We start from the raw sequence: 13,217 nt of genomic DNA on the forward strand, positions 1-13,217 counted from the left end.
GAAATATTTTCCTTTATATATTGAAGTTGTAAAACTTAATTGTTTGAAGGAAACAAAGAAAGAAGGAATTTACGGTTCCCTTCGCACCCGGGGAATCCATGTTCTAGCTAGGCGCCAGGATCATCAATGCTGAGGCCCCATCGCACCAAGGGCCTGCTTGCCGCTATCTCAAGAGAATTTTTGGTCAATGATGATAGATAGTTCTCTCAGCTTGGTAACTATATTCGCCGGCTCTGATCAGATCTACATCCGAGTCAGTTCATTTCCCTCACTCTCACCAGCTCTTCCTAATCGCTTTGTTTGAGCTGTCATAATGCAATACAGCCGAGTTGGCGCTTCAATTTTATACTTATCCACAAGATACGTGGTAGCCCGAGGGCCTCGCTGGCTACCACTCTCAATCACCTCTCGCATAAGATGTTCACGCTGGTTTGCTCCTAGACGGCAGAAGTCAACAGACTCGTCTCTATCGTCTCTAGACATGTCCCCAAAGATCGAGTACAACTGGATACGCGGCGTGGAATCCTTGGAAGACTACACTACGGGAGGCTATCATCCCGTCAACATAGGCGACAAGCTCCATGGTCGATATTTTATTATTGATAAGCTTGGTTTCGGGGGCTATTCAACTGTTTGGCTTGCCCGGGATCTCATAGCTAACCGATACGTTGCACTGAAGGTTGGCATCGCCAATTCTGACGCACCAGTCCGCGAGACGAAAATCATTGAAGCCCTCTCTAGACCATCCTCGAGTTTCCCCGCAGAGCAACATCCAGTGCCTTTCATCCTCGATAAGTTCAAGATTGACGGGCCAAATGGGACTCACCCTTGCTGTGCAATGACTCCCGCGCGCGGCGATCTACGCCAAGCCAGGGAGATTGACATCTTTCCACTCGACGTCGCTCGAACACTCTGCGGCAGGCTCACTTTGGCTGTTGCATATATGCACTCTCGGGGTTACGTTCACGGAGGTTAGTCTTTGGAGAATAATGACTTGTATTGACTGTATAATTATTGTATTTAACCTACTTGCTTTTATCCTAGATATCCACTTAAGAAATGTGCTAGTTAAGCTTCCTTCCAGCTTCGATCAGCTCTCTATGGAGGAGTTTTACGAAGAATATGGCCAACCGCAGACTGTCCCTATCACCCGAGCCGATAAAGGACCACTACTTCCTAATATCCCAGTGTCTGCAGTATTACCACTAGACCTCAGTTTGTCTGCAGAAGAGTTTAAAATGTCTGATGCCCGAATCCTCCTTAGCGACTTTGGAGAGTCCTTCTCACCTTCAGAGGAGACTCGAATTGGGAGGCACTGTCATATCCCGCTTCCGATGAGACCGCCGGAAGCTCACCTTGATCCCGAGTTGCCATTATCTTACTCTGCAGACATATGGTCTCTAGCCGCGGCCCTCTGGGATATCGTCTGTATGAAGGCGCTGTTCAGCCATGACCTCGCGACAGAGGATGAGATGGTGTCGCAACATGTCGATATTATTGGCCCTTTACCAAGTCCCTGGCGGGAACGTTGGTCAGAGAAGGAAGCAGAGTTTTTTGATGAACAGGGGCGACGGAGAAATCTTGGCGAGATGCTGTGGCCATCTCTAGAGGTTGCCTTCGAAGACGGCGTCCAGAAATGGCGGCGGAAACTTGGAGCGGGTATTCTCGGCGAGGAGGAGAAGGAAGCTTTTCTGTCTCTGATGCAACAGATGCTGGTGTTTCGTCCTGAGGAGAGGATCTCGGCGGAGGAGGTTCTGAAGTCGGAATGGATAGTTAAGTGGGTGATGCCGGACCTTGAACGCAGTTTGCGAGAGGATGAGAATGAGGAAGCCCAGAATTAGACCTTGGCGTAGAATCGCGGATTTAGTATAGTCCGGGCTCCTCAGCGCCGAGGAGCGAGCCTAGTCCTGGGTGAGATGTGCCACTATCTAAATGCCATCGACCTTCTTACAGGGAGAGAGAGTGGCGGGGCGCTCTACCAATTGTTTTCAACCACTCCCGACCTCGACAAACCACTTGCACATCTTCAACGGCCCGCTCCGTGTGGAGCCTCCTGGAATTTCGCATAAAGCCGAGTAATCCGTTGATGATCTCTGAAGTTTGATCTTGGGGAAGGTTGGCCTCGACTATGCCTGCCGACATAGACTGCAAAAACCGCGGGAATGGAGGGCCTTGGGCAGGAGTGGGCTGTGGCTCAAATTGCCTGTGAAATAATTCTCTCCACACTCGGGTGTGTTTCTGGTAAAAGTCGGGTATTGTGAGACGGACGCGACCTGCCCACTCGAACTGATTCCATAGGACGCACATCTGATTGTTGGGAACGGGGAGTTTAGTTGAACCAGAGTGCCTTCTTCAATGACAGGCGCCGTGTTAGTGATGAAGGTTAGAGGTGCGAAAACGGCTCCGGCATCCAGTGGTTGGACCATGGCAAATCGGTTGAAACGTTGACTAAAAGGGCCAGAATAATCTTATTAAGTTTTGCTCGGAGTTAAGCTGTTGGAAACGTTGTTATCCTTGGGAGAAATTTCTTTTCGGGAAAGCGTTGCCTAAAACTAACTAGTGATGTTGGGAAATATTCGGCAAAATCCTCGCGGTAGGGCTGCCAACTGAAGGTAGCTCCTTCCGGTCCCGTATCTACAATTATTAATAGTCCATCGCGCCTGCCAAATTACCAATGGTTTCCCAAATTCAGGCCTAATATTTAAGGTTTAAATGGAGCTACGATTCAAGAGAAGTTCCACGCCTTGAATTGTCGCGGTGGCGGCGCATCTCGAGAACTTCACTTCAAGTCACCACCTGCAAAATCCTTTCTCACCCTCCTCCAAACCACGACAACACCCATCACCCATCTCCGTGGCTGTGGATTTCTACGAATCTGCGACCTTTCCGACCTTCCTAATCTGTTTTCGATAAAGCCACCCCGGGACTCTGAGATCCCTAGTCCTCGAAAGGCCGTCGCGGCCTCGCGGTGGCAATCGACACCTCCAGAACTTCCACTTTTGCGAGCCTCGATCCCGAGCTCTCGCGCTTCCTCCCGCTTCTACCTACGAGCATAAACACGCCAATAATAACTTTCTTCGTCCTACCAAGGACCCGGTTTTGTTTTTCTCCCTTCTCTTCTCTCCTTCAAGCGCTTGTTTCCCCAATCAACACGTCGAGTTCGTCGCAGTTCATCATCCGGCAACCCGTTTCTCGTAGCCAATCTATCCATTCTCTATTACGCGTTGATACCACTTCGCCACTTTCTCTTTTAATTACCTTTTCGCGACTTCGAGTTTCGACACCTCGACATCATGGCTGATTACGAAGATGGGTACGACTACGATGATTACGAGGAGGACCTCAGCATCACTGCTGAGGATTGTTGGGCTGTCATCGCAGCCTTTTTCGACAACAAAGGTCTTGCTTCCCAGCAAGTAGACTCATTCAATGAGTTCACCACATCGACGGTACAACATCTCGTCAATGAGTACTCCCGCATCACTCTCGACCAGCCCTCCCCGCCGAGCCACGATGGCCGAACCTATGCCGTACGGAGGTACGAAATCGACTTTGGCCATGTCATGGTCTCTCGCCCTTCCATAACCGAATCCGACGGTCGTGAAGCCACTCTTCTTCCCTACGAATGTCGCGATCGAAACCTGACCTACGCGAGTCCCATGTACATTCGAATCACGAAGAAAGTAACCTTGGCTGTTGAGCGCCAGGTACCTCTCCATGAGATGGATGATGAGCAGCGGGAGACGTACGCTCAGACGAAGGTGGAGCCGACCGAGATCCGATGGGAAGACGAAGATGTAGACCCCGAGCCAGTGGATGGCAAGACCGACGATCAAAAGAACATTGTCTTCGTTGGCAGACTTCCCATCATGGTGAAGTCCGAGATTTGCCATCTGAGCCACGAAACCGATGAAAATCTCTTCCTTCTGAACGAGTGCCCCTACGACCAAGGTGGATATTTCATCATCAACGGAAGTGAGAAGGTCCTTATTGCACAAGAGCGCTCCGCCGCCAATATCGTTCAGGTATTCAAGAAGGCTCAGCCAAGCCCTTACAGTTATACGGCAGAAATCCGCAGTGCACTGGAGCGTGGATCGCGACTGATTTCTCAACTCGCCCTGCGCCTTTACACAAAAGGAGACAAGCGTCTCGGAGGCTCTGGACCGTACGTGCGATCGACTCTACCGTTCGTCAAGAGTGATTTGCCCATTGCCATCGTGTTCCGGGCCCTCGGTGTTGTCTCCGACGAGGATATTTTGAACCATATTTGTTACGACCGAAACGACAGTCAGATGCTGGAAATGCTTCGGCCTTGTATCGAAGAGGCCTTCGTTATCCAGGACCGTGAGGTGGCGCTTGATTACATCGGGAAGCGTGGTCAAAGCTACATGCTCAGCCGAGAGCGCCGAATCAGGGCGGCTAAGGATTTGTTGCAGAAGGAGACTCTCCCTCACATCTCACAATCCGAAGGTAGCGAGACTAGGAAGGCGTTCTTCCTAGGCTACATGGTTCACAAGCTCCTCCAATGCGCGCTCGGCCGCAGAGATGTGGACGACCGTGATCACTTTGGCAAGAAGCGCCTGGACCTTGCCGGTCCTTTGCTGGCTAAGCTGTTCCGCAACATCATGCGTCGCATCAACCAGGAGTTGTCGTCGTACATGAAGATGTGTATTCAGCAAAACAAGAAGTTCCAGACTGTCAATGGCGTCCGCTCAACGACGCTTACGAACGGATTGAAGTACTCGCTCGCAACGGGCAACTGGGGTGATCAGAAGAAGGCGATGAGCTCTACAGCCGGTGTCTCCCAGGTGTTGAATCGTTACACTTTCGCCTCTACCCTCTCGCATTTGCGTCGCACAAACACTCCCATTGGACGAGATGGAAAGTTGGCCAAGCCTCGCCAGCTTCACAACACACATTGGGGCTTGGTATGCCCTGCAGAGACGCCCGAAGGACAGGCTTGTGGTCTCGTCAAGAACCTTTCGCTCATGTGTTTCGTCAGTGTGGGTACGCCTTCCGACCCAATTATTGAGTTCATGATCAACCGTGGTATGGAAGTGGTGGAAGAGTACGAGCCTCTCAGGTATCCCAACGCCACCAAGGTCTTTGTAAACGGTGTCTGGGTCGGTATTCACCAAGACCCCAAGCACTTGGTCAATGAGATGATGGAGACCCGTCGGCGGTCATACCTCCCGAACGAGGTCTCCCTGGTTAGAGATATCCGCGATCGAGAATTCAAAGTCTTCTCCGATGCCGGCCGTGTTATGCGTCCAGTGTTCGTTGTTAACCAAGAGGACAATGCGCAGACGGGTACCCAGAAGGGAACTCTGGTGCTGACCAAGACACACATCAACAACTTGGCCTCGGAGGAGACCGTGCCTCCGCCAGAGCGACAATATGGCTGGGACTACCTCGTGAACGACGGTGTAATTGAGTATCTGGATGCCGAAGAGGAGGAGACTACGATGATTTGTATGACTCCTGAGGCGTTGGATGAGTATCGTGCTCAGAAGGCTGGTATCGCCATCGATAATGATATTTCCGACGATCCAAACCGGCGTTTGAAGACGAAGTTGAACCCGACAACACACATGTTCACTCATTGCGAAATCCACCCGAGTATGATCTTGGGCATCTGCGCTAGCATTATTCCTTTCCCCGATCACAACCAAGTATGTCCTCATTTTCTAGTTCCCAATTTTTTTTTTTTTTTTTCAACTCCGGTTACAAAACTAACTGTAATTCATAGTCCCCGCGTAACACTTACCAGTCAGCCATGGGTAAGCAAGCGATGGGCTTCTTCCTCACAAACTACATGCGCAGGATGGATACAATGGCGAACATCCTCTACTATCCTCAAAAGCCTCTGGCCACAACAATGGCGATGGAGCATCTCAAGTTCCGAGAGCTGCCAGCCGGGCAAAACGCCATTGTCGCCATTGCATGCTACTCCGGTTACAACCAAGAAGACTCTGTCATTATGAATCAGAGCAGTATCGATCGCGGTATGTTTAGAAGTTTGTTCTTCCGATCATACACCGATTGCGAGAAGAAGGTTGGTATCAATCTCGTGGAGCAATTCGAGAAACCGTTCAGGAGCGAGACCCTACGGCTCAAGCATGGCACCTATGACAAACTCGACGATGACGGTATCGTAGCCCCCGGCGTCCGTGTGTCAGGCGAAGATATCATCATTGGCAAGACTTCGCCCCTGGGTAAGGATACGCAGGAACTCGGCCAGCGAACAACGCAACATAGCAAGAGAGATGCCTCGACACCTCTGCGAAGCACAGAGAACGGTATCGTGGACTCTGTTGTTATGACGACGAATCAGGATGGTATGCGCTATGTCAAGGTCCGTGTCAGGACGACGAAGATTCCGCAGATTGGTGACAAGTTCGCCTCGCGTCACGGTCAAAAAGGTACGATTGGTGTGACGTACAGACAAGAGGATATGCCGTTTACGCGTGAGGGAATCACCCCTGACATCATCATCAACCCGCACGCCATCCCTTCGCGAATGACTATTGCCCACTTGATAGAATGTCTCCTTAGTAAAGTCGGCGCACTCAAGGGTCTCGAAGGTGATGCGACTCCTTTTACAGACGTCACCGTCGACTCTGTTTCCGCCCTTCTCCGCGAAGAAGGGTACCAATCCCGTGGGTTCGAAATTATGTACAACGGCCATACCGGAAAGAAGCTTCGAGCCCAGGTGTTCTTCGGCCCCACTTACTACCAGCGACTCAGGCACATGGTGGACGACAAGATCCACGCGCGAGCTCGTGGACCGGTGCAGATCATGACGAGACAGCCCGTGGAGGGCCGTGCGCGTGATGGCGGTCTTCGATTTGGAGAGATGGAACGTGATTGTATGATTGCGCACGGCGCGGCGGCCTTCTTGAAAGAGAGGCTGTTTGAGGTTTCAGATGCCTTCCGTGTCCACATTTGCGAGATCTGCGGGTTGATGACGCCCATTGCGTAAGTTCCCCTCGCCTCTTTAGAGTTGTCGTCGTTTTACCATGCGCTAACTTTGGCATCAGAAATCTTTCCAAGCAATCATTCGAGTGCCGGCCATGCAAGAACAAGACTAAGATTGCGCAGATCCACATCCCATATGCCGCCAAGCTGCTGTTCCAGGAACTGCAAGCTATGAATATTGCGGCTAGGATGTTTACCGATCGATCTGGTGTTACGATTCGTTGATGGTTTTCCAGAAAGGATAATGAGGGTGGAGGATTGGATGATTTACGGATCTCCTTTTTTTGTGTTCCTTTCCTTTTTTTTAGGGCGACCGAGAACAGGGAGGATCTTGACCTTACACTCATGAGGGACATAGATTCTAATGTTCTTGGTTGTCTTGGAGGGTTTATCTCGAGCGTCGACCATTTGGTACGAAGTGTGATTCCAGCTCTTCTCCACTTGGTGCAACTCTTTATATCTGCGAGGAGGCGGAAGTACTTTCTGTATTATTTACATGCATTTTCTTTCTTCGAACAAAAAGAAAAGATTGCGAAGTTTTGACGCTGGGTTGGAAGGGATGAGCGGTAGCAAAAATAGATCAATAAAATACCCATCAAGGAGTCTATGAGCCATACCCGTCGGTGACGATGTAACTCTTATGATGCTTTATGTTCTATATGGTACAAAGTCTATGGAATGCTGCGGATATATAACACAAGTAGAGGAGAGAGAACTGTAAATCCAATAAATCATACACTAAGCCCAACCAACAATCATCTCAAGATTCCTACCCGTTCGACAAGCCGCCAGCATCGCTAGAATTCGTGGTGTCCTTAACAGTTTGCTCCTTCTTGAATTCCGCCTCTAGAGCTTGTTGAAGATCAAAGTCGAGCTGGCGCTCCTTCTTTAGTCGGCGCTGTTCCATGTCGCGGATAACGCCTTCATGCATGGCCTGATGTTTGGGTTAGGATGAGGTTTTACATCCCCCCGGCCCCACGATGAATTGGGGGCGGGAAGACACGGAATAGGGAGGGAAATGTATGTCAACGTACACTCCGTTCCATTTTCTGCTGGAAATGGACAATTACCACGGTGCCGAGTGTGGCGAGGGTTGTTATCCCGAGGGTGATCTTGGAGGCTCGAGACATGGTGATGAGGCGGAATGAGATGAGATGAGGGATTGGAGTAGGTGGCAGGTGGGGATTGGCAGCCAGCTGCGCACTCCAGTCAGGGCGAGAGAGATCCGGTTACGGACACAGAGGCAGAGGAAGCAAGGGAAAATAATAATCTTCTTGACAAACTTCCCGGTTTCTGTTCCTGGATTGACAATGGGTTAAAAAAAAAGCTTGGTGTAAGTTTTGAAGTCCTAATGTAACAATTGAACATAGCGTGAGCTCACTCGGGAACGCAGCGCCCGAGTCGGGATTACATAATCATAGTGGAGCTTTGGTCGCCGAGCGGATCAAGGCGGCGCCCCGTTAAACTAATATCAATTTTACACAATGGCTAAATGCATGCATGGCTCTGGTGGGGCCTCAACAGGCAGCGGGGCAGAGAGCTCTCGACTCCAACTCTCAACGCCGCATTAGCTCATCAAGCCGTCCATTTGTATCTTGTCCACCCACCCTTCACCACCAACTATTCGAGACCCTTGGTCACAAGCCAAACCATACCGCAAGCTTTCACAACAATTGAGGCCATCTTGTTTTCCGCCGTCCCTGCTACCCTACTCTCTTCCCAATAACTCTCGCTCTCTTCCTCTCCCGCCGAAGTATTGTCAGAATATCCAGAAACGTCATCGATCAACATAGCTCACCATGGCAAGCTTATCCCGCTGATCCCCCCTTCTCTCCGAACCACCCAGCAGCTCGCAGGAGGCAAGCTATTAACGGTGTACTTTCTAGTCTGCCCAACATTCCGCCGGTATTCAAACCCTTCTCGATGTACGTATTCGGCATCCCCAACTCCAGTTCAGCCGTATTGCATGCAAGACAGGATCAGAGAGGACAGCGCTAACGAGGGGCATTCCAGGCCGAGAGGGACGCAACCAAGATTGTCGAGCAAGGTCCGTATCAAACAACCCGCTGAGCGAAATATCACAGGAGATTCCATGCTGACATTACACCCGGACAAACAGCCAGACAATGTACGTAAATCCTACGCTCCCGTATAAGCCGCGCGATCGATCCTGTTACGAATCCCCCTACTCTTCCCTCGTTCAAAAATACTGATACAGCGTTCCCAAAGTCCGAACGAAGCGCGTTAAGCAGGCGCGAGATGAGGCCCGAAAGGAAATCGAACAACACCGAGAGAACATGGAGAAGAAGTACAGGGCTTTCGAGGCTGAGGTACGTCCACACTTCGTTGCATTCACTGTTAGCGCAACCAGTATAACTCACACGGATGGACACCAGCACACCGAGGGCAACGCCGCCGCCGAGCAGGAGGCCCTGAAGGACGCCGAGATCAAGATTAAGGAGCTACAGAGCAGGGCGCTGAAGAATAAAGATAAGGTTATTGGTGATCTCCTTTCGGCCGTCTTTGACTGCGAGCCCACCCCGCCGCCTACCATCTTGGGCTAAAATGGGAGGCGGATTACCGTGAGTGGGCTGCTATCCGGTATTCTGTAGAGAACGGAGTACGGAAAAAGTGGTTGACACCCATAAAACGACTAGCTGTGGGATGGAGAAGAGGGAAGGGTGACTCTTGGATTTATTGTTATTATTTTCACGGCATTTTCTTATTTCTTATTTCTTTTACTCTGGGAATAGCGGTAACTCAACATGCTAGACTTTGATTTTCCTTACGCTGCCGGCCCAAATTATATCATTACAAAAACTCTACTAATGTGCTGAGCATCTCTCTGGTATCCTTGACATCCTCGGAGTCATCAAGGTCGTCGAGTTGTTCCTGAATGCTTGCTTTGATGGCATCCAGCCCTAAATCCGTATCTTTCAAAAGCTTGATAATTCGCTTCCTCGCACCATCATCCTCCGCAACAAGCCACGCAAGGATGAGGTCGATAGACTGTAAAGAGAACAACCCAGCATCAAGCCTCCTCGAGAACAACTCCGCCCGTCTTAGATCCTCATCCTCCTCCTCCTCCTCCTCCTCCTCAGCAAACTTGGCGAATTCCTCCTCTGCCGTCCTAATCCTCGCGACGTACCCCTGGCGCAGCTTCAGCAGCCTCGCCAGCTTCCCGTAGTCCTTCTCCACGAACTTGGCCAGCGCGCGTATCCGCTCGCTCGAATCTCCGGGGAGCAGCCTGAGCATCGAGGAGAAGATGCCGAGGAGGTGCTCGACGGTCGAGGCGTCGTGCGTCTTCATAAACATGGTGAAGGTCGTCTTGAGGCCTCCGGCGACGACGAGCTGCTTGCAGACGGCGGCGGCGGCAGATGTCGCGGCTTCTCCGGTGCCGCTGAGGGCGGTGGCGTGGGCGAGTAAGCGGAGCGCGCAGGGTTTGCTCTGGCCGCCCTCCTTGAGCATGATGAGACATAGCTCTACACCCTCGGCCTCTAGTAGTTTCAGTTTGCCTTCGGGCGTATCGACTAACGCCGTAAGGATCTCAAATAAATTGGCCATGTACTCTTCCTCATCGCTCGACCTATCAGGATCACGTTTCCGATACGCTGACGCGAGTTCCAGCATCGTATCCACAGCATCGAGCTTGACCAAACGACCCCTGTTCTCTGGCGCCGACTGGGCGAGAATTGCGATGATCTCGGCAGCATACTGCTTATTCTGGCTGACGTCCTTTTCGCGACGCTGGGCGCGGCTAAGAAGCCATTTTACGAGCTTCTCCTCGCCGCCGACCTGCTTCGCGACGGCCTCGCGAGAACACAGATTCTCCACTATAGACATGGCATGGTAGACGCCTTCGCGGTCGCGCTCATCCCCCTCATCCAGCCGCGCGAGATTCGACACTAGAAGGTCCAGTAGATCGGCCTCCAGCATCGCGTCGACGAGCGCACCCCACTGTTCGTCGTCGGCCGTCACGTTCTCGTCCGTGAGCTCGTCGAGCACGTCCATCACCCCTATCGCAATATCCGTATTCTCATGCGCGAGTAAGCCCACGAGACTAGTCGCGCTTCCGAGCTTCACGAATTCTTGGTACAGCTCCGGATACTGCGAGAGGATCGACAGCGTCTTGATGTCCGAGTCCAGATCCGACTCGCTCGCCATGAACTTTTGCGGATCGTCTTCGTACTTGGCGCGGAGTTCGGCGTTCTTCGTTATGCGCTTTTCGAAATTCAGTACGGTTTTGCGTAGCCACCCGGCGTCGATCTTTTCGGCCGCGACGTCTTCGTCTCGCCCTTCGAGATAGTCTAAGATTTCTGATTCCTGCTTCGTTATGCCACCGCCGAAGAATCGCCCTCCTTCTTCATCATCGGGAGGGAGCTCGGGACCGTAATCATCTTCGTCATCGCCGGGGGCTTCGCCTCGATCGTGGTCTACGGCTTCGTCTTCGACTGTCGCATGACGGCTGCCGTGGGCGTTGCTATCTCGCTTCGCAGCCTTGTAGACTTCGCCTAGAGTTGCTTTAGTTAGTAGTGAGCGCACAACGGGTCAAAGAAGGAGCAGAGAAGAGCTTCTGCGAGCGACGGGGAGTAGCTGCTGGAACATACTGGGATCTCGAACTGCGTCGATCCTCCGCTTGCTCGGTAGGGAGCTCTGCGTGTTCTGATACATGGTCAGCTGAGAAGGCGCGAGAGAGAGGCGCAATTGGGATGATGGGAGCTCCACGAACCTTGAATATGTCGTCTACGCTTGCCATTTCTAAATGCTTCGTAAATTGCTTAATTCTTGAAAAAAAGGAGCGTCATCCACCATTGCGTGACGCGAACTGCTGTTCTCTCGGTCGGTGTTGGCAAGCCTGTTGCTTGCGCAGATATTCAATTGTCCTGTGCGAGAGACAGCAAAAGCCTCGATATTGGAATATCGCCTTAGCGCAACTAACAACGACTTGGAATGACTCCAACTTCGCTGCGCCTTCCCTCTCGGCTTAAGGAGGGATCCAATGAGTTTCGTAGAGTCATTCTGAACAGGAAAAATATATGTATATATATAGTGAGGGGAAACATTAGAATTCCGGATGCCCGTTTGTCAGTCTTTACCAAGGTAGTTCTCTACAATTGTATATACCGTCTTAGATCGCCAAAATGCCTCCCACCGTCATCCTCATCCGCCACACACAAGGTTACCACAACCTCACTAATACGTCTCACCCGTCCATAGACCCCCTTTACAATTCCAGGTAGTACTGATGCTTCGTATACAGGACTACGCCCTACATGACCCTCTTATCACGGAGGAGGGCGTAGAACAATGTGGCAAGCTCAGGGAAAGCTTGAAAGAGAGGCTTAATGGGATCCCTGAGAGCGACATCGCCATCGTCGTGAGCCCGATGAGGAGAACGATCCAGACAGCCCTCTACTCGCTTGACTTTTTAATAGAGAAGAAGGTTCCCATAACAGCAGATGCCGCATGGCAGGGTAAGCATTCTGAAAAAACACACCTTTACCCAATCCGCCAGTGTTGGTCGGATTCGGCCGAGAGTCCCGCTTCTCCGGCGGAAACCCCGAGCGAAACCGCTAAGAAGCTGTCTTTCGTACAGAAACCACCTCCAAGCCCTGCGACATCGGGAGCCCCATCCCCGAACTCACCAAAGAATACCCCATGATCGACTTCTCCCCCGTCGACCCCGTCTACCCAGACAAGCTCACCCCCGCCGGCGCCAAGTACTTCCCCTTCAAATCTGCCCTCCTCGCCCGCGGCCGCGCCTGCGTCCGCTCCCTCTACCGCCGGCCCGAGAAGTACGTCATCGTCGTCTCCCACTCAGGGTTCCTCCGCACTTCCGTATCCGGCTGGTGGTTCTTCAACGGCGACTACCGCATCTTTGATTTCGCTGACGGGAACGGCGCCGATGTGGAGGATGATTGGGCTGATGGGCCCGTGCCGAGGTTGGTTCAGTGGGAGGCTACTTTGAGTGGGGGGTTGGGTTGGTCGTGGACGGATCCGGTGCCGCTTGGTGAGGGACTTCTCGAGGAAGGAGAGCAGCTACCGCCCAAGGCATAGCGCCTTGAGCATTTTGTTTAAAACGTATCCGCATTGTTTCATATTTTCGTCACTAGAGGTAGAGCGGGCATCTGGGGAAGAGCTGCATGTTTTGGCACCATTATATATTATCTTTTCCTCCATGGAAAGAAAATCATCTAGAGAGGCATAGGCCTATTTAACTCATGTCTATGGATACATAC

The 13,217-nt window shown here is 51.6% G+C and overlaps 5 protein-coding genes and 1 pseudogene across 5 annotated transcripts; 4 read left to right on the top strand and 2 right to left on the bottom strand.

The window, feature by feature from the left end:
• Window positions 1–1,238: 1,238 nt before the first annotated feature.
• On the top strand, window positions 1,239–1,841 carry SAPIO_CDS8563 (annotated as a pseudogene; the record flags this gene model as incomplete).
• A 1,452-nt stretch (window positions 1,842–3,293) lies between these two features.
• SAPIO_CDS8564 (DNA-directed RNA polymerase II subunit RPB2) lies at window positions 3,294–7,203 on the top strand (the record flags this gene model as incomplete). The annotated part of the gene is made up of 3 exons (XM_016790176.1): window positions 3,294–5,672; window positions 5,750–6,978; window positions 7,041–7,203. 3 exons carry the CDS (start codon window positions 3,294–3,296, stop codon window positions 7,201–7,203), a joined length of 3,771 nt encoding a protein of 1,256 aa, XP_016640439.1.
• Window positions 7,204–7,747: 544 nt separating this feature from the next.
• On the bottom strand, window positions 7,748–8,108 carry SAPIO_CDS8565 (uncharacterized protein; the record flags this gene model as incomplete). The annotated part of the gene is made up of 2 exons (XM_016790177.1): window positions 7,748–7,912; window positions 8,013–8,108. 2 exons carry the CDS (start codon window positions 8,106–8,108, stop codon window positions 7,748–7,750), a joined length of 261 nt encoding a protein of 86 aa, XP_016640440.1.
• A 996-nt stretch (window positions 8,109–9,104) lies between these two features.
• Window positions 9,105–9,542, top strand: SAPIO_CDS8566 (uncharacterized protein; the record flags this gene model as incomplete). Its single annotated transcript, XM_016790178.1, has 3 exons — window positions 9,105–9,127; window positions 9,197–9,308; window positions 9,375–9,542. The coding sequence occupies 3 exons, from the start codon at window positions 9,105–9,107 to the stop codon at window positions 9,540–9,542; spliced, it is 303 nt and encodes a 100-aa protein (XP_016640441.1).
• Window positions 9,543–9,789: 247 nt separating this feature from the next.
• On the bottom strand, window positions 9,790–11,734 carry SAPIO_CDS8567 (Uncharacterized protein; the record flags this gene model as incomplete). Its single annotated transcript, XM_016790179.1, has 3 exons — window positions 9,790–11,489; window positions 11,586–11,640; window positions 11,708–11,734. 3 exons carry the CDS (start codon window positions 11,732–11,734, stop codon window positions 9,790–9,792), a joined length of 1,782 nt encoding a protein of 593 aa, XP_016640442.1.
• A 385-nt stretch (window positions 11,735–12,119) lies between these two features.
• On the top strand, window positions 12,120–13,035 carry SAPIO_CDS8568 (putative phosphoglycerate mutase protein; the record flags this gene model as incomplete). The annotated part of the gene is made up of 3 exons (XM_016790180.1): window positions 12,120–12,156; window positions 12,219–12,452; window positions 12,575–13,035. 3 exons carry the CDS (start codon window positions 12,120–12,122, stop codon window positions 13,033–13,035), a joined length of 732 nt encoding a protein of 243 aa, XP_016640443.1.
• Between the last annotated feature and the right edge of the window lie 182 nt (window positions 13,036–13,217).

Source organism: Scedosporium apiospermum, assembly GCF_000732125.1.
Source record: "Scedosporium apiospermum strain IHEM 14462 chromosome Unknown SEQ_SAPIO_0121, whole genome shotgun sequence".
Taxonomy (NCBI): Eukaryota; Fungi; Ascomycota; class Sordariomycetes; order Microascales; family Microascaceae; genus Scedosporium; species Scedosporium apiospermum.